At 35.8% G+C, this 24761-nt stretch overlaps 2 protein-coding genes across 2 annotated transcripts; both read left to right on the top strand.

Moving 5' to 3' along the window:
• Positions 1–13188: 13188 nt before the first annotated feature.
• LOC139869186 (uncharacterized) lies at positions 13189–15062 on the top strand. The gene is made up of 4 exons (XM_071857508.1): positions 13189–13518; positions 13567–14127; positions 14388–14569; positions 14663–15062. Exons 1-4 carry the CDS (start codon positions 13189–13191, stop codon positions 15060–15062), a joined length of 1473 nt encoding a protein of 490 aa, XP_071713609.1.
• Positions 15063–22379: 7317 nt separating this feature from the next.
• On the top strand, positions 22380–23988 carry LOC139869185 (protein FAR1-RELATED SEQUENCE 5-like). The gene is made up of 4 exons (XM_071857507.1): positions 22380–22930; positions 23177–23179; positions 23263–23521; positions 23626–23988. Exons 1-4 carry the CDS (start codon positions 22380–22382, stop codon positions 23986–23988), a joined length of 1176 nt encoding a protein of 391 aa, XP_071713608.1.
• The last annotated feature ends 773 nt before the right edge of the window (positions 23989–24761 follow it).

Genomic DNA, 24761 nt, shown 5'->3' with positions numbered 1-24761 from the left:
TTGGTATCAAGTTGTAGAGGATGAAGAGAGGATTCCAAATATGTAATTTGTTTTGATGTTAGTTCCCAAATCCGAATTTAGATGATGAATTCTTGTTTTGGTGTTTGAGAGAGTTTTGGAGGAAGTATTTAGAAAATGGAAAAAGAAAAGAGAAAGAGATGAATGGTGAAAAATGGTGAGAGGTGGTTGACTTAGTCAACCACTAGTCATCTTTTTGGTTAAATGGCAAAACTAGTCCATCAAGTTTATAGTCGGGTGCGGGAATTAGCCGAACGAATATTTTGAATTACACGAGAGTACAGGATACGTTATAATCCAATAACGAAAAATATTAAGAATGTTAGCTAACGGAGGATACGAATCTAGATACGAAGGATATTATTAAAATAAAAAGACGGGCGTTAAAATAATTTAACGGAAAAATGCGGGATGTTACACATCCGTCCTAGTTAATGTGGTATCGTCAACATCGAACTTAAACCCACATATGAGGTATCGTCAACATCAAACTTAAACCCTCATCCAATGTCACTACAATAGTGGTATGGCTTCGTCAACATCGAACTTTAAATCCATACTTGAGGTATCGTCAACATCGAACTTTAACCCTCCTTTAAACAATCAAACAATATACTCTAGGATATGGTATCATCAACATCAAACTTTAACCCACACTCCACAAATAAATAAATCATATACATACATATATATTTATTCCACTCACCTTAACGATTTGGTGACAATTTTATACTTCCGAATGCTTCAAAGCCGAGTACCACTACAACCAAAACGTAGCTAGAGAGGAGATGAACAACTTTATAACTCGAGCTAAGATCCAAAACTAGCTCATTCTTCATTTGCTTGAGCTTTCTCACACAAGGATCTCACTCTCTCTCTAAAATTGAAGTGGATAGGATAAAGTTGGTGATAATGGAGTTATGACACTCTACAAACTGATCTGGTGGCCTTTAACTCGTCCCCAAGTGAATTTACCAAAAAAGCCCTTTCAAAATATCTCATTAAAAGAAACAGATTCCGGCTACAGTAAACAGTGCGCCACGCGCACCCTTAGGTGTGCGCTGAGCGCATAATGCTCAGCTCAGTCTCTGACCTCTGTTTGTTTACACAATGTCACCCACACTTCATGTACTCTATTTACATCTCTGTACAATAAATATTAGGGTCATACGTAACAAAAGGGAATTGAAACATGGGCGGGAAGATTATGAAAGGTTTGCTTTTAGCACCCAACCCTTGGCTCAACCACAACCCTACCATCAGAGTAACCTTTGTAATGGGAATCTCGATATGGAAGATTTTTTCGATTCGATGATAGGCTTAATATAGAGGTTGAAGAATTGAAATCTGATTCTTGTATGAAAAAATTATGATAAGATAGCTTAAGAGAGTAAGGTTAAGGCAAAAAGTATTTACTCATGTCGAGAAAGAAAAATTTATATAAAAAGGGTGTAAAGTGATACAGTTGTTAGTGTTGAAGAAATTAAAGAACCAACAACACTATGTTTGAACTTGTTAGACTCTAGTTTGAAGGAGGAGAATTTATCAACACCATGTCTGAAAGCATCCTTAATAAAGGTGAAGTTGTCATCGTTTCTACAGATAACGAAGGCTAGAAAATATCATATATTTCTTTGAACAGCTCTATGAATGCAAGCAAGAGGATTAAGAAACATGATATGTTTTTGTTTGGTGTTGGCTCTAATACTGATGTTGAGCATGGCCAGAGGGTTTTAGAACATAAGAATTTTACAAGAGGTCGTCGTAAACTTATTAGGAATGACGATGATGAGTTTGTAATTGATTTGTTATTGGCTTATTTGAGCTGGAACTCAAGGACCGTTCTTTTCAGGTGGGGAAGATTTATGTGGAACCTCATTGAAGAGTCCTACGAACTTAAAGAATTTAAATAATTATTTGTTAGTTGTTATTATGGTTAGTTAATTAGTTATTTGAATATTTAGATAAGTTTGAGGAAGATATGGCTTCTTTAGAGAGGTGGAGTCCAAGTAGATTTACGAGTCGCAATAGGTTATAGTTTCTTTTTTTATACATAGACCACAACATATATATGTATGTGGGAACAGTGACGAAGCTTGAACACTAATAATGAGGGCGCCAAAAACCCAATCAAAACATGTTGTCTCAATATGAAATAAGGGTTACATTCAATTTGTTTAACTAATTATTCAAGGTCACTAAAATATCCCTAAATTGCTAAATTTTAAATAAAATAAGCATGTAATGTTACAGGAGATGAACGTGTGTGGGTGGTTAAGTCCACCTGGGTGATCTCATACTGATATCCCAAAAAAAAAAAAAAACAAAATAATACTTATATATAACTCTATATATTACTATACACAATGAATACAAAAGTTTAAAAATCCATAGAAATAAATAATAAATTCAATGAATAAACGGTATGCTAGATATCTAAATTTCAATTTGATGGGATCAAAATTTGAATTTCACATAATTAGTCCCTAAAATCATAAAAATTGCTATTGAGAACAAAATTTTTTGGGGAGGCCATGGCACCCCCTGCCCTTATTATCCTCCGTCACTGTGTGGGAAACCTCTCGCTCGTCCAAGAAACCTTCTTGCGTTTGGGAAACCTAACTCGACAACTGGGAAAAGTATGAATTACTCCCGCCCGGGAACTGAACTCGCCCAAAGCATCATGCGTCCAAATTCACTTTTGTTTGTGGTAACATTTTGATATTTCCTAAGTGGCTCTATAAATACTCCGTATAAATTAGTACGAAGTATTATTTAATGGTTTCATTCATAAGTAAGCTTTTTGGGCTAGCATTGTAAGAAAAAATATGTCAGTCGACGTATTGTGGGTTCAAAGTTCATTTGAGATGGCTTATGTACATGTTTGCAATTCTAAGGAAAATAACAAAATTTGGTAGATTAAACGTCAAATACGCTTATATCAAGTTTCAACTCTTATGATCGATGAAATATGCCAAACTAGAAAAAAGAAAATACTACGTAGTAAATAGATATTTCAAAGGAATAAACCTTTTTCGCATTGGTTTAGCATGGTACCTTTTTGCTACATATATATAATAAGCTAACAGTAGTCTCTAAAAAATGGTTGTTAATGTAAACAATGAAACTAAAAATTGTCTGGTTGTAAACAAACAATTTCGATAATGAAGAGAGTAAATTATACTCCGTATTACTCCGTACTTTATTTGTCTTTTTAGCTTCATAACTTCATTCCTTTTAGGCTGTCAAAAAAATTATTATAAATTTAATTCATAGAAATAGTATTACCCCTTAATTAATTACTATGCCCTGTTTACATTTTTCGAATATTACGGAGTATTTTATTAGCACACTTGGGAAATACTCCGTACGTAATTATTGGTAATCTCATATATATATAACCTGTATATATTAATTGAATTTATCTAATGTCCTTACGTAGACACGACAGCTATATATTAATAGATAATCCATTAATGGAATACTCCGTATACCCGATGAATTTTAAATACTTAACTGTGCAGCCTAAATTACAAAGTTGTTCCAAAATTGTCTAACTCAAACAAAGCCAATAAAAATTTGGTTTGTTATAATTCAGTAGGCTTATAACTACCTTTAGTGGTTTGATTCTTGATGTTATAATTCAGTAGGCTTATAACTACCTTTAGTGGTTTGATTCTTGATTTAGAATACTAATAATGAAGTGTAAGAACAAAGATGATAATGGAGAGAAAGAAAGAAACACTTTGTAAGTGTGAGAAATGGTGCAAGTTTAATGCTTGCATTCATGAGTATTTATAGCCTAAAATCTCAATATAAAAATACATACTTTGTGTACCAAAATTGACTATATGTATACACCAAAATTGACTATCCATATCTATATTATTATTATTATTATAACACTCCCCCTTGGATAGCAATTTTATTTTGTTGAAGATCAACTATAAATTACTGCCTCGTTAAAAACCTTGCTAAAGAAAACCCAGTGGGAAAAAACTTTAGCTAAGGGAAAAAGAGTGCAGCATGGAGTTGACTCCCCCTCAAGTAGACATCGCTTCAGCTGTTACATCTTTTGAACATGTCTCATGCCAATGTTATGAACGTGTGTTCTGAAAATAGCAGTTGGAAGTGCTTTCGTGAAAAGATCAGCAGAGTTTTTGCTGGATTGAACATATCTCATTTCAATCTCGTTGTCCTTAATGAGATTTTGAGTGTATGAGAAGAATCTAGGAGGTATGTGTTTGGTTCGGTCACTTTTGATATACCCTTCTTTCATCTGTGCTATGCAAGCTGCATTATCTTCATAGATAATTGTTGGACTTTTATCGCGTTCTAGTCCACAAGAATCAGTAATGATTTGTGTCATTGATCTCAACCAAAAACATTCCCGAGTAGCTTCATGTAATGCAATCACTTCGGCATGATTTGACGATGTAGCAACAAGTGTTTGTTTTTGAGAACGCCATGATATTGCAGTACCTCCATTTAGGAATACATATCCAGTTTGAGATTTAGCTTTATGTGGATCAGATAAATAACCTGCATCTGCATAACCAACCAAATCTTGTTTTGATTCGTTAGAATAAAATAATCCTAAATCAGTAGTTCCTTGAAGGTATCGAAATATGTGTTTGATCCCATTCCAGTGTCTTTTGGTAGGAGCAGAGCTGAACCTTGCCAACAAATTAACTGCAAAAGAAATGTCAGGTCTTGTACAATTTGTAAGATACATAAGAGCTCCAATTGCACTAAGATATGGTACTTCTGGTCCAAGAATGTCTTCTTGATCTTCACATGGACGAAATGGATCAGCTTCAACATTGAGTGATCTAACAACCATAGGAGTACTTAATGGTTTTGCCTTGTCCATATTGAAACGTTTCAAAATCTTTTCAGTATATGTTGTTTGATGTACAAGTAAACCATTAGGCATATGCTCAATTTGTAAACCAAGGCAATACTTGGTTTTTCCGAGATCTTTCATTTCAAATTCTTTCTTTAGAAGTTGAATGGCTTCATGGATCTCTTTATTTGTACCTATGATGTTAAGATCATCAACATAAACAGCTATGATCACATATCCGGATGTTGTTTTCTTAATGAAAACACAAGGGCAAGTAAGGTTATTTGTATACCCTTTGCTTATCAAGTAATCACTTAATCGGTTATACCACATACGTCCCGATTGTTTTAACCCATATAAAGATCTTTGTAATTTAATCGAATACATTTCTTTGGGTTTTGCATTTGATGCTTCTGGTACCTTAAATCCTTCAGGTATCTTCATATATATATCACTATCAAGTGATCCATATAGGTAAGCAGTCACAACATCCATGAGATGCATTTCTAAATTTTTAGAAACTGCCAGACTGATTAAGTACCTAAAAGTAATTGCATCCATAACAGGAGAATAAGTTTCTTCATAATCAATTCCCGGTCTTTGAGAAAAACCTTGAGCTACAAGTCTAGCTTTATACCTTGTAACTTCATTTTTCTCATTTCTTTTTCGGACAAAAATCCATCTGTATCCTACAGGTTTCACATCTTTAGGAGTGAGAATGATGGATCCGAAAACTTTTCTTTTATTGAGTGATTCTAATTCAGCTCGTATTGCTTCTTTCCATTGAGCCCAATCATGTCTATTTTGACATTCAACCATAGATGTTGGTTCTGGATCATCATCATTATTCATGATGTCATATGCAACATTAAATGAAAATTTCTCATCAAGATTTTTCATTTCATTTCGGTTCCATAATATTTTTGAATATGCATAATTGATTGCAATTTCTGTATTGACATCATCAATCTCCTCTGCAGTAGGAGTACTGATTTGTGGTTTTCTTGAACACTTTCTTTTACTTCATTATCAGCTGATTTTCTTTTTCGAGGATTTTTATCCTTTGAACCGATTGGTCTTCCACGTTTCTGACGTGGCAAAGATTCATGAGTGACGTTATTGCCAGCTTTTGGAATTTCAATTCGAGCTGGAGTATTTACTGCTGGTATATATGATTTTGTCACCGTTTTTGTATCTGTAAATGCATCAGGCAATTGATTTGCAAGTTCTTGTATATGCATTATCTTTTGAACTTCTGTCTCGCATTCTTTTGTGCGAGGATCAAGATACTTTAATTGAGGTTCACACCATGAAACATCATTTTCTTTATTTTTCATTTCTCCCCCTAATCTAGGGAACAATGTTTCATTAAAATGACAATCAGCAAAACGTGCTGTAAAAACGTCACCTGTCATAGGTTCAATATACCTTAATATTGAAGATGTTTCATATCCAACATATATTCCCAACCTCCTTTGAGGACCCATTTTTGTACGTTGTGGTGTCGCAATTGGAACATACACTGCACAACCAAATGTTCTAAGATGGGAAATATTTGGCTCTTGACCAAAAGCAAGTTGTAGGGGGGAATATTTATGACTTGCACTTGGTCTGATGCGAATCAATGCAGCAGCATGTAAAATTGCATGACCCCATATAGATACAGGGAGTTTTGTTCTCATTATCAATGGTCTAGCGATTAACTGTAAACGTTTAATCAATGACTCGGCTAAACCATTTTGTGTATGCACATGAGCAACAGAATGTTCAACAACAATTCCTATAGACATGCAATAGTCATTAAATGCTTGAGATGTAAATTCACCAGCATTATCAAGTCTCACCCTTTTAATGGTGTAATCAGGAAAATGAGCTCTCAATTTAATAATTTAGGCAAGAAATTTTGCAAATGCCACATTACGGCTTGATAACAGACAAACATGAGACCATCTGCTAGATGCGTCTATTAGAACCATGAAATATCTAAATGGTCCACATGGTGGATGAATTGGTCCACATATATCACCTTGAATTCTTTCAAGAAACATTGGTGATTCTTTCTCAACCTTAAGTGGTGAGGGTCTAGTTATCAATTTTCCAAGAGAGCAAGATGTACATGGAACCATTGTATCATGATGGATTTTTCTATCCTTTAGTGGATGTCCATGAGTACATTCAATAATCCTTTTCATCATTGTTGATCCTGGATGGCCTAATCTGTTATGCCATAAACTGAATACACCAGGATCAATATATTTTTCGTTAACTACCATATGTATTTCTGGTACATTTATATGTGTATAATGTAATCCAGAACTAAGTCTTGGCAGTTTTTCAACCACATGACTCTTGTCAGTGATACTTAAATATTTCTCATTTTCTGTTGTCACTGACTGATAATCATACCCGTTAAGGTATATGTCGGAGAAACTCAATAAATTTCTGCTTGACTTGGGAGAAAATAAGGCATCATTTATTAAAAATTTTGTACCATTTGGTAGTATGAAATTTGCCTTTCCTATCCCTTTTATCAAGTTAGCAGGTCCTGATATTGTATGTATAGTTCCTTCCGTTGGTTTTAGATCAATAAAATATTTCTCGGATTTAAGTATAGTGTGTGTAGTTCCACTGTCTGCTATACAGAGATCTCCACCACTTGATTGATGTTGTATTCCAGCAAAATTCATATTGAACTTCATATATAAGAAATAAATAGTGAGTACATTAATATTACACAATATTTTAAACGCAAATAGATAGTACTGAAACATTTAGCAAACATAATGACAAAGACAGACGATATTAAATCGTTTATTTTTCAAAAGACACACAACTTAAACATTCAAGAAATCTTCATATAAATCAGATGGTTTCTCAGTGACTGTTGGATCAATATTATCCACAAAATTTACTTCCTTTTCTTTACCTTTCAGCGAATCCTGATACATCTTAACAAGATGTTTAGATGTTCGGCAAGTATTAGCCCAGTGGCCCATTCTACCACATCTGTAGCAAGATTCTTCAGAATTTTTAGAAGAATTTTCTTCAACATCTTGTTTAATGGGCTTGTTTTGTGGTTGATATTTATATTTTCGTGGATTACTATTTCTTTGACCACCACGGCCACGACCACGACCACGTCCACGCCCATTACCATTACCATAAGGATGGTTTCTACCATAGTTATGGCTTTTGGCATGATGATGGTGATGGTTATTATAACCACGACCTTGCCCGCGTCCTTGTCCCTGTTTATAATTATTTGCAGTATTTGCTTCAGGGATTGCAAGTGTACCAGTAGGACGGGATTGCTGATTTTTCATTAATAGCTCATCATTTTGCTCTGCAACTAAGAGATATGAATTAAGTTCAGGATATGTTTTGAACTTTAGCATTCTCAAATTTCTTTGCACTGTGATGTTTGCAGCATTCATTGTGGAGAAAGTTTTCTCCATCATGTCTGCATCACTAATTTCATGTCCACAGAATTTAAGTTGTGAACATGTATTATACAGAGCTGAGCTGTATTCATTTACTTTCTTAAAGTCTTGGAACCTTAATGTTCTCCATTGTTCCATTGCAGCTGGAAGTAAAATTTCTCTTTGATTATTGAATCTGCTTTTGAGACCTTCCCATAAAACATGGGGATCTTCTACAGTCACATAATTATTTTGTAAGCATTCATCAATATGTTGATGAATAAAGCAACATGCCGTAGCTTGTTCTTTTTCAGAACAAGTGTTGTTTTCATTTATGGTTTCAAGAATGCCCATTGATTTAAGATGCATTTTTACTTTTATAACCCATGGCATGTAGTTGTTTCCAGTTGATTCTAAAGGAGTAAATTTAAGCTTTTCCAGATTCGACATTTTCTATTATCAAAAATTAAAACAAACATCATGATAAATTAGAGTCAATTTATATTCATAAGTATATAAACATTAAACATAAATTTAATATAACATAAATGATAAGTAGGTGACAGTGTCGACCATGTGTAAGCAATCATAAATAAATGTTATATAACAAAAATATAAATATTAGTAAACATAAATGAAAATTTGGCGACAGTGTCGACCATATATTTTTTCAGGTGGTATAACCGACCTATATCATTCTGGTGGTATAACCGACCATATATCATTTTGGTGGTATAACCGACCATATATCATTTTGGTGGTATAACCGACCATATATCATTTTGGTGGCAGAGCCAACCATATTTAGTATTAAGATTATCGTGCTGATAACGTGTTATAATTCAGTAGGCTTATAACTACCTTTAGTGGTTTGATTCTTGATGTTATAATTCAGTAGGCTTATAACTACCTTTAGTGGTTTGATTCTTGATTTAGAATACTAATAATGAAGTGTAAGAACAAAGATGATAATGGAGAGAAAGAAAGAAACACTTTGTAAGTGTGAGAAATGGTGCAAGTTTAATGCTTGCATTCATGAGTATTTATAGCCTAAAATCTCAATATAAAAATACATACTTTGTGTACCAAAATTGACTATATGTATACACCAAAATTGACTATCCATATCTATATTATTATTATTATTATAACATGGTTTAAATAGTTGGCAATCCAAGTTGTAACATTATTCATAATCATTGACGAACATCTCCAACTATGTATTTCTTGAAATGATTATACGCCAATGATAAGTGTATCATTTGTAAATAATGGAATATTATTTTATTGATTTTTCTATTTAATATATTTTTGAGAAAAATAAATAAATACTATTAGGTACAAATTATTAGACTCTGATCAATCTGCTTGAGAATATACATCCATTTATGTAGAACTAACAGTAAAGCATTACCAAAACTAACATTGCACTAACAATATACTAACAAACACCAATACAACATTTGACATCACACACAAAACCATTAAACTCGTATCTTCAAACTCCACATACCTATTGATAGTGTACCCCACCTCCGGCCCGTTTATCAGCTTCAAAGTTTGCTTCGGAAGATATGGCTACAATATATGGAACGAAGGAAACTTCAGCTACAGTGAACGAGGTCATGGAATCAGAGTAACAACAGTGAGCTTAGAGCCCACAAAACCTCGGTCAATTACAAAGTCAAGACTAGCGAAACTATTCCTAGTTCGGTGCACGCCTGTACCACAAAGGAAAGGGGACAAGCTCACTTTCCTCTGCAAGATTACCAAAAGGGAAAGTCAACTAGTGATCCAAAAACATTGGGAACTAGCGAACTGGTATAGAAAGTCATTCCATCCCACTTATAAATGGTAAAGAATGCAGGAAACATTACACATTCAATCCATACACACATAATAACACAATCATGTTATACCATTTGCTTCGGTGGCGTAAAACAGTCTCCTGACTGTTACCTTCGGGGAATCGCCAGCGAACATAACCAAAACCACAATCACCCAATCTCAATCTCTGTGACTTGCATGTCCTCATACTCATACTAACCGCCGGTTATTGTACAAACAATTGGCGCCATCCGTGGGACTCATATCTTATTCATTTTGTTGAGCAAGAACCGACGCAATGGCGGACTCAGTCACATACCTCCATGCTTCACGCCACCCAGAATCACACAAGCCTCAGATTCAACACAACTAGAGTTCTCAACTGTGAGAACTTTAACCAGGTCACCTGCCACTCCGGCTATACTCGTCTCAACGAACCTCCATGGCTCTCATTTCGCAGAACCACCACCGTTGATAGACAAGAACTTTGTCCTGAATAATTATGATCATATTAGATCGGTGATAAAGAACTTAAGGGACACAGGGGTCTTGCAAAGCAGAAGGATGCTAACGTACGAAAGCGAGGAGTACGACGAGGAGATAAAAATGGAACGTCCGAACCAAAATTCGCAACTTAGAATCCTGTCAGCAAACTCGTCGGCAGAAACTGTGACTCGTGCTGGGGAAACTCCCAACACTCCCATGAATAATTGAAAGGAGAAGTCGGAAAGAAGGGAAGATAGACATGGTAGGAAAGAGGATAGGGGGAGATTCCACCCTTATCGAAGAGAAACCGGAGCTGAGATCTTGGGGGCATTGATAAAAACTCCCAAGGAAATCCTAGTAACAGAGAAAGCTGCCAACAAGTTCAAAGCCCCGGGAAAAATGTCCAACGGAGCAAGAAATAGGGACATGACCAAGTTTTGTGACTTCCACAACGATTTTGGGCACGATACGGATGAATGTTTCAACCTCAAAACAGCCATTGAGGAGGCTGTAAAGTCGGGCAAACTGTCCCATCTCATAAAGGGAATTCGGGAACCAAAGAAAGAGAGGGTACAGGAAAAGAAGATGGAGGATACGAGGCAAGAAGCAGAAAATGCAATCCTAGCCATAGATTCATACCAACCTTACAAGAAAAGAGAAAGATGCCGTATCGCCAGAGAATGGAGTGAAGTGTCATTCCCAGCTCTCGATACCATATGTCCTTCGGACCTACCGGTCACCATAAATGGAAAGATTTTTAACAGAGAGGTACGAAGGATATACCTCGACAGTGGAAGTGCTTGCGACGTGATGTACGAACATTGCTTCGAAAGGTTAAATCCCGCTATCAGAGCGCGGTTAGGTACCCCAAGAGTGCCCTTAGTTGGATTCTCCGGAGAAAGGTGTTGGCCCATCGGAGAAATTGATCTCGACTTCACAATAGGGGAACCACCACTAGCAAGAACAGAAACCATTGATTTCGTGGTAGTCCGAGCAAACTCCCCACACAACATCCTGGTCGGGAGGGTAGCTATGAAAAAGATGGGCATAATCGTATCCACGGTTCATCAAATGGTCAAATTCTATACCCACGAGGGGATCGGCACCCTCGCATCAACATACGATAGGAACAAGGTAATCTTAGCCATAAAAGAAACAATGAAAGAACCAACCGAATGTGTCCTAGAAGCTTTGGAGGAGGATCCCCAAGTAGAAAAGATATCAGTAAACCCGATGTTTCAGGATCAACAGATCAGCATAGGAAAAAACTTGCCAGCATCCACCAAGCAAAAGCTCCGGAAGTTACTATAAGCCAATGTGGATGTATTTGCTTGGGAGAATAGCGACATGACCGGGATACCACGAACCATCAACGTGCAAGGGTCGCCCTTCGTAACGGAGCATCGGCTCAATGAGCACAAACACCTCGAACCAGTGCATCAGAAAAAGCAAAATTTAGCACCGGAGAGGGATGAAGCGGCTTGTAAAGAAGTAGAAGGCCTGTTAAAAGTAGGAATAATTCGCGAAGCAAAATATCCCTCGTGGGTCGCAAATCCCGTAATGGTAAAAAAGTCAGACGGAGGATGGAGAATGTGCGTCGATTTCACCAACATCAACAAAGCCTGTCCTAAGGATTGTTACCCTCTACCCGAAATCGATTGGAAAGTCGAATCCCTAACCGGGTACCGATACAAAAGCTTCCTAGATGCTTACAAAGGGTACCATCAAATCAAAATGGCTAAGGAGGACGAAGAAAAAACATCTTTCTTCACCAGCAAGGGAATCTATTGTTATCAAAAGATGCCCTTCGGTCTAAAAAACGCAGGGGCAACTTATCAAAGGTTAGTCGACAATGCCTTTCACAATCAGCTGGGAAGAAATCTGGAAGCCTATGTAGATGACATGGTAATCAAAAGTCGGAAGGAGGAGAATTTAATAGAGGATATCCAGGAAACTTTTGATAAGCTCCGGGCGATAAACATGAAGCTTAACCCGAAGAAATGTTCCTTCGGAGTTGAAGAAGGAAAATTTCTTAGGTATTACATCACCAGAAAGGGGATCCAGGCAAATCCAGAAAAGGTGGACAAATTAAAACAACTCCAAACTCCAGCAACCATAAAAGACATGCAGAACCTAAATGGAAAGCTAGCGTCGCTCAGCAGATTCGTATCAAGGGGAGCAGAGAAACAACTACCCTTTTTCAAAATTCTAAAGGGATGCTTGGGCAAAAAGAAAATTGTCTGGAATGAAGAAGCGGAGAAGTCATTCGTTGAAATGAAGGAATACATCGCCAAACTACCTACCTTAACCTCACCCGAAGAAGGAGAAACACTCTTCATATACTTGGCTACTTCGAAAGAGTGCATCAGCATAGTATTGATCACCGAACGAGAGAGAACACAAGTACCAATATACTTTGTTAGCCGAGTACTTCAAGGAGCTGAGCTAAATTATCCAGAACTAGAGAAGCTCACTCTAGCATTCGTCCACACAGCTAGGAAACTCCGAAGGTACTTCCAAGCACATTAGATAGTGGTGCTTACAAATAAACCAATCAGGTAAGTGCTCTCGAAACCTGAAAAATTGGGGAGAATGGCCAAATGGGCCATTGAGTTAGGAGAACATGACATTGAGTTCCGAGTCAGGCATGCAATCAAAGGACAAGTTCTAGCAGATTTCATCGCCGAAACAGATAGTGTAAATGAAGAAGACACGAAGAACTCAACCCAAGTCATCACCCCAAAGATCAAAAATGAAGAGTGGAAGTTGTACACCGACGGTGCATCAAGTTCCGATGGATCTGGTGCTGGTCTAATGTTAGTAAATCCCGAAGGAAAAGAGTTCACTTATGCACTCCGTTTCGAATTTGACACAACCAACAACGAAGCAGAGTACGAAGCTCTACTAGCAGGGTTGAGAATGGCGAAGGAATTGAAAATCCTTCATCTCCGAGCCTTCGTTGATTCATAGCTAGTGTGCAACCAGATCAAGGGCACCTTTGAAGCAAAGCAACCCACCATCCAACAGTACTTGTCAAAAGCAAAAGAACTGATCGAAAGCTTCAAGAGTTTCGACATAGAGCATGTTCGAAGAAGTCAAAATAAGAAGACAGACGCACTGAGCAAACTCGCTTCGCTAACATTTGAGCACCTCGCAAAAGAAGTCTTGGTGGAGGTGCTAGAAAAGAAATCAATCTTAGAAGAAGAAGTCAATGACCTCATACAAGAAGATGAGGTGACATGGATGACTCCGCTACAAGCATATCTCGAGACAGGGAAACTACCAGAGGATAGAAACGAAGCAAGGAAGATAAGGATAAAGGCACCTTCGTACAAAATGATGAACAGAGCACTATATCGAAGATACTTTCTCACCCTATGGCTTCGATGCGTAGGGCCAAAGCAAGAAACTATCATAATCCAAGAGATGCACGAAGGGATATGTGGTTTACACGCGGGTCCAAGGTCCGTAGTCGCCAAAATCATGAGACTAGGATACTATTGGCCTACAATGCACCATGACACCACGATGGTACTGCAAACTTGTGAGTCTTGTCAAATCCACTCAAATGTCCCAAGGCTGCCCAAGCAAGAACTAATCTTTGTCACATCTGCGTGACCGTTTGTGAAATGGGGAATAGACATAGTCGGACCCATCAGTGATACACCAGGAAGCCCAAGATTCCTACTGGTAGCAATTGATTACTTCACCAAGTGAGCCGAAGCAAAACTGTTGGCAACAATCACCGGTAAGCAGATAGAGAAATTTGTCTGGGAACACATTGTATGCAGGTTCGGAGTCCCCCAGGAAATAGTATCAGACAATGGGAAATAATTCGCAGAGGGAATATTCCCAAAATTCTGCAAACAATTGAAAATCTAGCAAAGCTTCACCTCGGTATATCATCCCCAAGGAAATGGACATGTGGAGGTAACAAACCGAGACATAATCAAAGGGATAGAGAAACGCTTGGGTAAATGCAGAAAGGGGTGGGTCGATGAGCTTCCCTGGTGCTGTGGGCACATAGAACAACTCCAAAACGAAGTAATGATGAAACCCCCTACAGCCTTGCATATGGAACAGAAGCCGTTCTCCCCGCAGAAATACAAGTGCTGACAAAAAGAACAGCGAACAATGAAAACAACGAAGAAAACCTTCGAGTTAACTTGGATCTGCTTGAAGAGAGAAGAGAAGCAGCTGTGATTCGAGAAGCCTCATACAAAAGAATGATTGAAGGGTACTACAACAAAAGAGTAAAGCCCTCAACTTTCAAAGTAGGAGAATATGTCCTAAGGCTAAACAGTGCAAGCAAGGTGGAATACGAAGAAAAATTGGGACCAAATTGGGAAGGCCCCTATGTGATTGCACAAGTATTGGGAAAAGGCTCCTACAAGCTGGAAACAACAACTGGTAAACCAATACCAAGGGCATGGAATGCAACCAACCTTAAGAAGTTTTATCATTAGAAGTCTTGTACTTTTTATTTTGTAACATGCAGTTGAAAGATGCAATATTGGTAGTCGAAGTCTATAAACTTCCTACACGAGACTTAATGAATTTCTCAACTACTTTTGATAAATTAATGTCTTAACAAAATTAAAGTTCCATACGGAGCATTATGTGAGAAAAATGATAGCAGGCAAGCAAAATAACCCTGTCATAATCCACACTATACCGAGCAACGAAGCAAAATATGCTTAAACACACTCGACGTAAGGAAACAAGTTTTCCTTAAAAGTGATCACTGCCCCACCATCCTGCAAGGTAGAGAGTTTTTACCCATCCAAGCAGGATAAAAATCCATGGTAACACATAAATAAAAGCATGCTAAAATTAAACGAACTAAGAGTTATGTCATACATGACCATTGTTCAAAAGGGCAATAAAGCCCATGCACCTAGGCCAAACAAAAGAAGATAATTGTTTCAAACATTTACAAACAGCAACTAATTAATGGGAGCATCAACCTTTCCAGACTCCCCCATAGCTTCAGGAACCTCAAGGAGAGTTTCTTCATCATCTTCATGAACCGCAAGCACAACAGTAGCAAGAGTTTTCAAAAGCTCACTTGGTTTGGCATCAATCTTGGCTGAGATGGTCTTGACGTAATCAAAATCAGCTTGCTCAAGCTCATCAAAAGCAGAGTCAACCATCGCCTTTCCCTGGTCAGTATAATCGGCAAAGTCAGCAAGCTGCACAACTCACTTAGACGCCAAATCTCCTATCACTTCACACCTGGCCTGAACTTTAGAAGCTAACACTACGTTACCAAAAAAATTGCCCAAAATCTGCACTTTTCAGTAATTGCTGACAGGCATGGGGAATAACCTGAGAAACAACTTGAGAATAATCACACTTCAACACCTCACAACGCTTCTTGTAGTCTTTTAACTCGTCAGCAATGGCAATTTTCTGAACCTCGCCCACCTTAACCTGCTTCTGTAAACCTGCTATTTCATCACGAGCAGCCTTCAGATCCTCTTCATAGCTAGGAGCCATTAATATCTGCTTCTCAAGCATCTTAACCCTCTCAGCCATAGAAACATGATGCTCTCTCAGAGATTCAAGCTCAGCAGTACGCTTCTGTAAGAGGGAAGAAGCAATATGACCCATAGAAACAGCTTGAAAGTTGATAACAGAGTAGGCATCATGAAAACTTTTCATATCATCAGCAAAGCAATTCCCCCAGTTATCAGGAACGAGACTATCAATGAGATCAAAGCAGTTATTTGGAGTAGGAACTTCAGAGTACACAGGCAGACCTACAAACAAACGAAGAAATAAATAACAAGCAAGAAAGATCCAACAAAGCAAAAGCTGAAGTAAAGCATACCAAACAAAGGGTTAGCGGTAACAATGTCATCACTTGCTTCATCTTGAAGCTGGCCGAACTTTTGCTTTTTCACAGAAGTAACATCAGGATGGGTCTTCCGCTTCATCACACCTTTAGCTTTGTGATGTTATACTACCCTGGCCCCAACTCCAGGAGCAAGGGATGCAAGAGGTTGGTCATCTTGAGTATCTACATCAATAGGAGCTTCCACTCGCTTTGATTTTTCTTTAGTATTGACCTTCGACGAACTCACTTTGACATGATCAGCCTTTGGCTTACTGGATATCTCCATAAAACCAGAACAAGTGGGGGATCCAAGATCCTTAACAACAGTTGATCTAGCTTGGACAGCAACAGTATACTCCTTCAACCCTTGGGCCTTGACAACATTTCTCAAAGACATCTCTGTCAAAAGCACAACAGAAAAATGTAAGCAGTTAGAGAGGCAAACAATGATACACAGAAACAAAAACGAAACATACCCTGCTCCCCATAAAAGAACACGGGAGTAACAGTACCCTCCTCCCATTCAGGTGCCATCCCTAACTTAAACATAATAGCATCTGGGTAAGTAGAAGGTATGATGGGATGGTTACAAATCCTCCTAAACAAAGCATCATCTTCAGGAACAAAAGGGATAGGATCCTTGTATTCCTTAGGAACAAACGCCCTCTCAGGATCATAAATGAAAGGATAATCTTTCGGATGCAGAAAGGATTTTTTCAGAAAAATGAAGGAACACTTTCAATTACGAACATCAGGAAATTGTGAAGCAAAGCAATAAATAGGAGGAGGAGCACCTCTCCTACTCTTTCATTTTTGAATAGTAACCCAATCACTGGTATCACCAGTGCGAAAGAAGTGGCGAAAAAGATCAACAGAAGGTTCACCACCATAAGCCCTACACATTACCTCAAAAGCCATAACCTTTTTCACAGCCAAAGGATGAAAAACAGAAATATTCACTTTAAAGTGGTCTAAAACACCGAGGAGGAAAGAAGAAAAAGGAACCCTAACGTTACACTCGGTAAACAATTGGGTATACACGCCAATGTAACCCTTAGGAGGATTCAAGATGTGCTTATCACTAGCCGGAATAACGATATCACCAGATTTCAAACCAAGCATCTCAATCAGATACGACAGCAAGGAGGGATTAACATCGCTAAAAGAGGCCTTAATACCATGTTTAGACATGGTAATAATAAACAAAAAAGAAAAACGTAAGAAGAAATTGAGAGTACCTTAGTATGCGAAGAAGAAAGGTTTCCAGAAAAGTGAAAGTTTGAATGGAAATTAAGCACAAATAAGAGGGAGAAGAGGAAAGGTTAAAACCTTAAGGGAAAGAGAAGATCGACTATCAAATCAAACTGCAGAGCACCCTCGGTAACCGCAAGCCATCGGACGATCGTACCCTCCACTTCAAGACAGACGAGATTCTCTCATTAAGGGCAAAAAGGTAATTTCGGGGACAAAAGTATTAAACGCCGCAGTTAATTATCAAATCAATGCAGCAAAAGTAATTATTATTAAGTTTAACTTAACGAAGCTCATATGTGGATATTATCGCTTCGTAAAATTAAACTGGGGGGCTTGATAGTGTACCCCACCTCCGGCCCGTTTATCAGCTTCAAAGTTTGCTTTGGAAGATATGGCTACAATATATGGAACGAAGGAAACTTCAGCTACAATGAACGAGGTCATGGAATCAGAGCAACAACAGTGAGCTTAGAGCCCACAAAACCTCGGTCAATTACAAAGTCAAGACTAACGAAACTATTCCTAGTTCGGTGCACGCCTGTACCACAAAGGAAAGGGGACAAGCTCACTTTCCTCTGCAAGATTACCAAAAGGGAAAGTCAACTAGTGATCCAAAAACATTGGGAACTAGCGAACTGGTATAGAAAGCCATTCCATCCCACTTATAAATGGTAAAGAATGCAGGAAACATTACACATTCAATCCATACACACATAATAACACAATCATGTTATACCATTTGCTTCGGTGGCGTAAAACAGTCTCCTGACTGTTACCTTCGGGGAATCGCCAGCGAATATAACCAAAACCACAATCACCCAATCTCAATCTCTGTGACTTGCATGTCCTCATACTCATACTAACCGCCAGTTATTGTATAAACACCTATAACTCCATCAAAAAGTGATTCGCCTAACTTCATTTGATGGTGATAAGCCTATGACCAACTGATGGAGAACATGAAAACAATAGCAAACAAAAAAATGAGTGAAGTAATCCAAGTGTGATCGAAGAAGCAAGCTAACTGAAATGCCCCCATCTAACTAGGCTAACCGCCAACTAAAAATCATTGAAAATCCCAAGTAAACCAAGAAAGCAGAACATCGTCAGACAACTAAAGAAGAACACTAATGACACATAATTTGAAAACCCCCAAATCGTTGACCAAACATCGATGAAGCTCAATAAACACAGTCGGACAACACGAAAAAATATTAGGTAACCGAATAAGGAAAGTTAATTTCAAGATAATTCCAATCATGGTGACACAAACCGTTAACAAACAATATAGCGAAGAGAAACCAAGAATTACCAACCGTTGTCAAATCTAATATGGCAGAAAAATCAACAGCTAATAACAAAACCACCACAAAATTATCTCTCTACCGTTTGTCAAAAGTGAACGAGAATAAGCAATAAATGGTTAAAAAACATAACTCCTACTATTGTTAACGCTAGCTAGAATGTGGTAAACATGCATAATTGATTGTACAATTTAATAACCATAACAGAAATTCAATTTGTGACTACCATACATGTACAAGTATTATATACACGTTAATGACAACGCTAAAAGTTGTGTGTAGCAAATTCCATATAAAAATGATATTTTTTTTGAAAGGCAATTTAATATTATTATTATTGAATTACAAATACATGTTGTACAAGCAAGGGATATACCCTTTCACAAAACCCTCAGTGGCTGTACAAAAAACATACTGAGGAATACAAGCCTAAATGATCCATGCTAAAATACAAAGATTGTAGTCTAACACCTTATCATTTAGGAACTAGCACTTAAAAAGCTTTGAGGATCGTTTAACCAAGTAAGCCAATAGATGTTTTTAATCTTTCATCGCTTCGCAATCCAATCGAACGTTTTTAATTGTATCTCGTTCAAGGCAACCGGTGGATTCCAACATTTATTATTAAAAACTTTTTGGTTTCAATTTTTCCATATAAGATAACCGCATACCCATTCCACCGCTTGCCAAATCTTCGCACCCAATGTCGTCGAATGTAATGGAGAATTACCACAAAATGACAATTTATTAGTTATTGTCCTTCCTTAAAATCGTCAATTATGATTGGTAGTGCATGAAAAAGTTGATTTTCAAATTTCTAAATATTTTGGTTCAATGAGTTGGCCACATGCCAGTTTTTTTGTCTTGTGTATCATTTCTAATTTTAATTTTAATATATCCTATATATATATATATATATATATATATATATATATATATATATATACTTATAGTTAATATTAAAATACTATAATGATGATGTCATTATTAGGCTAATTCCTTTGTTAAGAAAAAATCAAAAATAAAAAGAAAAAAATCTAAGCATGGTGTGTGATGTCATTAATCAAAATAATTTTGAATTAAAATTAAATCTTATTAATTAATTATTATTATTAAATCTTATTAATAATTATTTTAATTATTAAAATTAAATAATTTTGAATTTTTTTAATTAATTATTTTGAATTGAGTACGAGAAGGTATAAAAGCTAGACAGAAGAAAAATCAATTATAAATTTATATTTTAATTTACACTTTTAAAATAATATAACAACCAATATTATCTCTTATGATTGGATGTGAATTATTTAATATGCATTATAGGTGTTTGATGAAATGTTCAGCTGACGATTTCTTAGTCGGATTCTGTGGTTCCACGGGGCATTAAACTAAGTAACTTTAGAATTTACATTCACTTAATACCTAAAACATATGATTAAACTGTTTCGTTTAAACAAACTCATGGTTCCACAGGTCATTTCACTAGTATATATATGTATATATGTGTGTGTGTATATATATATATATATATATATATATATATATATATATATATATATATAGGATCAATGGGGAAGTAACTAATTGTGGGGAAGTAGGGGGAATCAATTTTTTTTCTTCATTTTTTGAAAAAACTTTGTTCACGAACATTATAGATTGGATGAAAATATAAACATTTAAAAAAGACACTTTGTGATAAATTTTTTATTTTGGCGGGAAAACGCTCGAAGAAATAATATATAACAATTATCATGTTTTTCGAGCGTATTTTGAGGGTTTAGAAATTAGGTTATAGATATTAGGGTTTAGATATTATGGTTTAGAAATTTAGAGTTTAGGGTTTAGATTTAAGGTTTAGATTGAGTTTTTAACACGAATGGTTTAGAGTTTTGGATTTGTTTTTGGGTAAAAGCCTCAAAGCTGGCAAAATAGGGTTTAGGGTTTTGAGTTTAGGGACTAAACCCAAAACACTAAACTCTAAACCCTAAACTCTAAATCGGGCTAAATTTTGACAAAAAGTACTTCACAATTGGTTACTTCCCCCTTGATTGTATATATATATATATATATATATATATATATATATATATATATATATATATATATATATATATATATATATATATATATATATATATATAGTGAAAGGATCTTGAGAGAACTAGAGAATGGAGAGAACCCATAACACCAAATAATTTTCACAGCAATCCTGCAATTTTTTTCCCACTATCAGTTTACACATTAAAGGTATTTTCATCCTATCACATCAATTCAAATTAGGGATTAGATATAAAATCATTCGAAAATACAGTCTTCGTATCGATTAGTTTTTGTTATTCGATCGATTTTCATTGAATTCGATGGGAGATTCACATAAACAAAATTTACATTCGTAAACGACGCTGGTGGTCGTCCCGACCTAGATGATGAAGGTAATGAGTCAGATCGTATTGTGTTGTTTGATTCGAATGCCGATAATGATTTTTGAGACGGTGATGTCGAAGCTAATGACTTAGATGTTTACGAGTTTATTGATTCAGAGGGTGATTGTGAGTACATATTTTACTCTGTTTTCACTTAAATTCTTTATTCTATATGTAAAATCTCTATATTTTAGGTAATCAGTCTGAAAACTAATTGAGATTTAGTTTGTGCAGTTATTATATTCATTCTGTATAAAGCATCGATTTCAGTCTATGTACAGACTGAAGTTAGTTTGTACTGTTTTTAAAAAAAAATTGATAGTTAGTATGTGCAGATTGATATTCAATCTGTATAATGGACTCACTTTAGTCTATGTACAGATTGAAGTTGGATTATATACACTAATAGTAAACAGAATGATTAAATTTGTTCTTAGAAATTTCATCATAGTTCATATATAATAGACGAAGATGAATTCATTAGATGGACAATTAGGTGAATTTTATAGATGCATTTGTTTCAATCTATTTAGGTGAATTTATGCAGGGTTTTTTTTTCATATGTATTTCAATCTGCACAGAGATTGAATGTCAATCTGCACAAAGATTGAATGTCAATATGCACATATTGAATGTCTATCTGCACAGATTGAATAGCAATCTGTATGATGGACTCACTTCGGTCTATGTACACAGTGTTATTCAGTCTGTGCACTACAATATCAATCTGTACTTGGATTAATATGAATTTACTAAATTCAAATTCGATATATGATATATTATTTACCTAGATGTTTCAACTTTTTTCATTTATAGGTATTTATGTCCCAGAAAATTGTTATGTTGGTGTTCAATCTATAAATACTGATGGGACAAGGTTTTGGACCCCTACGGTTGCTGATAGCGTTAAACCTTTAATTGGGATGTTGATTGATTATATTGAAAGTGTGTTTACTTTTTATAATGAGTATGCTATTCAAGGAGGTTTTGAAGTTATTAAATCATCTTCAAAATGGGTTGAAGATTCTTCAGGGAATATTTTTTTGTAGTAAACACGGTTTAAAGAAGTTAAAGATAAGAATCCAAAAAAAAGATTTGATATGTAGTGCTGAAATTCCTGATGCGGACTTTGGTGAAGTGTCGATTCTTAATAGTGATAATAAGAAAAAGAAACCAAAGAAAAGGAAAAGACCATCACAGAAAGTTGGATGTTGTGCTTGTTTTCTTATAAATCTTAATTCTGATAATAAATATCAGCTTTTTAAGTTTACAGACAAACACAACCATATTGTGGTCCCTCCAGAATATATCAAGCATTTAAAATCTCAAAGGAAACTTTCCAATGCTCAAAATTGCTTTTTTCAGTTAGGACAATCGGGCATCAGACCGAATAAAGGTTACAGAGTGTTGAAAAAAGTTCATGGTGATCATGAACTTGTTAGGGCTTCTAAAAATGATTGCAAGAATTGGAAAAGAGATGTCAATAAGTATATTTTGAAAGCGGATGAAGATATGTTTGTGCAGATGTTAACTACTAAGAAGAACTGTAATCCTGAATTTTTTTAATGTTTTACTGAACTTAAAGGTGAACGTCAGGAGTTAGCGGGTGCTTTTTGGGCAAATGCAACTTCAAAACGAAATTATAAGTCTTTTGGAGATGTAGTATCTTTTGATGCAACTTTTCGTACTAACATGTATTATTATCTAGTTATTTATTTTTTTGTTTGTTTTTTTTTAATTTTCATTTTTTTTGTATCCAGTCTGTGTGCAGATTGATATCATCATATATTAATCTTTTTATGTATATGTTTAGTTTTTGTAATACTTTTAATTTACGTTTTATCAGGTATGACATGGTGTTTATACCGTTTACTGGTATTGATAACCATTTTAAATGTGTTACATTTGGTGCCGGTCTTTTAGCAAAGGAAAATATACATTCTTATGATTGTTTGTTGAAGGCTTTCAAGAAAGCTTTTCCTGTTGAACCTCAAATTGTAATGACAAATCAAGATCCTTCAATGTGTATTGCGGTTCAAGCTATGTTTTTTACAGCTAGGCATAGGTTGTGTATGTGGCACATTACACAGAAAATTACATCTAAGGTACTTTATCGATATAAACTGATTCTTAATATAATATACACTTGTTTTTAAAATTTATTTTATATGTATCTTTATTTTGTTTTTCATTCATTGTCGAAATGTAGGTTGGTCATGCAATATCTAAAGCGGGTTTTAAATCTGATATTTCTAATATGGTTTGGACTGATAAGTTGGATCCTGATGAATTTGATCGACGTTGGTTTTCAATTCTCCATAAATACAATCTTGATGATCATAATTGGTTGATTGACATGTTTAATGTTAGACAAAAATGGATTCCAGCTTATTTTAGGGATTCGGATATGTCTGATTTAATGAGAACATCTTCTCGTTCAGAGAGTGAGAATCATGTTTTTCAACAACTAATGAGTAGGAGTTCAACTCTTGTTGAATTTATATCTTTTTTTGAAACTGCTATGGAAATTCTACGATATGAGCAGTCTAAGAATGATCACGAGTATCTTTAGACTACTCATGCAATTGAAACGCAACATCATATGGAGAAGCATGCAGGTAAAGTGTTTACTCGTGCAGCTTTTTTTAAGATTCAAGGTCAAATGAAAGCTGCTACTAGATACTGTTTGAGTTATAAAATACAAAAACTTTCGAAGGATATTACAAAGTTTTGTATAGGGGACACAAGTGTGAAAACTTCAAATATTGATGAGACTATTGACAGAATTGCAAATCTTTATTATTTTGATGAGTTAATTCCAAGATTCAATGATGTTATTGTTAATCGTAGAACAAATAAAATTTCATGCAACTGCAAAATGTATGAGTGGGTTGATTATTTTTGCCGTCACATTTTAAATGTTCTTAAAATGGATGCTGTGCCCAAAACAATATTTCCTCCAAGTATATCAAGAGACGTTGGTCATTACACTCTACACATTTAAATGATCGACGAAGTTCTTTTTATTTAAATCATATTGGATCGTTGGGGATGAATATTAAGGATATTTATTCTTTTGTTGACCAATGCGTACATCTTAATATGTGTGATTCAGAAAAGATGAAAGTTTATAGAGATTTAATAAAAGATTTGAAAGATAAGGTTTTTAGTAAATCTGGAGAAACTTCAATGAAGGGATCTAATAATGACCTGATACCTGCTTTGGTTGGAATTTCCCAGCCATACAATATTTCTGTTCATGCACCACAAGATATTCGGAACAAAGGATGTGAAAACAAGAGAATTACAAATGCTCGTGAAGAAGCTCTTAATAAAAAAGGTCTA

Source organism: Rutidosis leptorrhynchoides, chromosome 9 (genome assembly GCF_046630445.1).
Source record: "Rutidosis leptorrhynchoides isolate AG116_Rl617_1_P2 chromosome 9, CSIRO_AGI_Rlap_v1, whole genome shotgun sequence".
NCBI lineage: Eukaryota > Viridiplantae > Streptophyta > Magnoliopsida > Asterales > Asteraceae > Rutidosis > Rutidosis leptorrhynchoides.
This window is presented reverse-complemented; position numbering and strand designations above follow the sequence as displayed.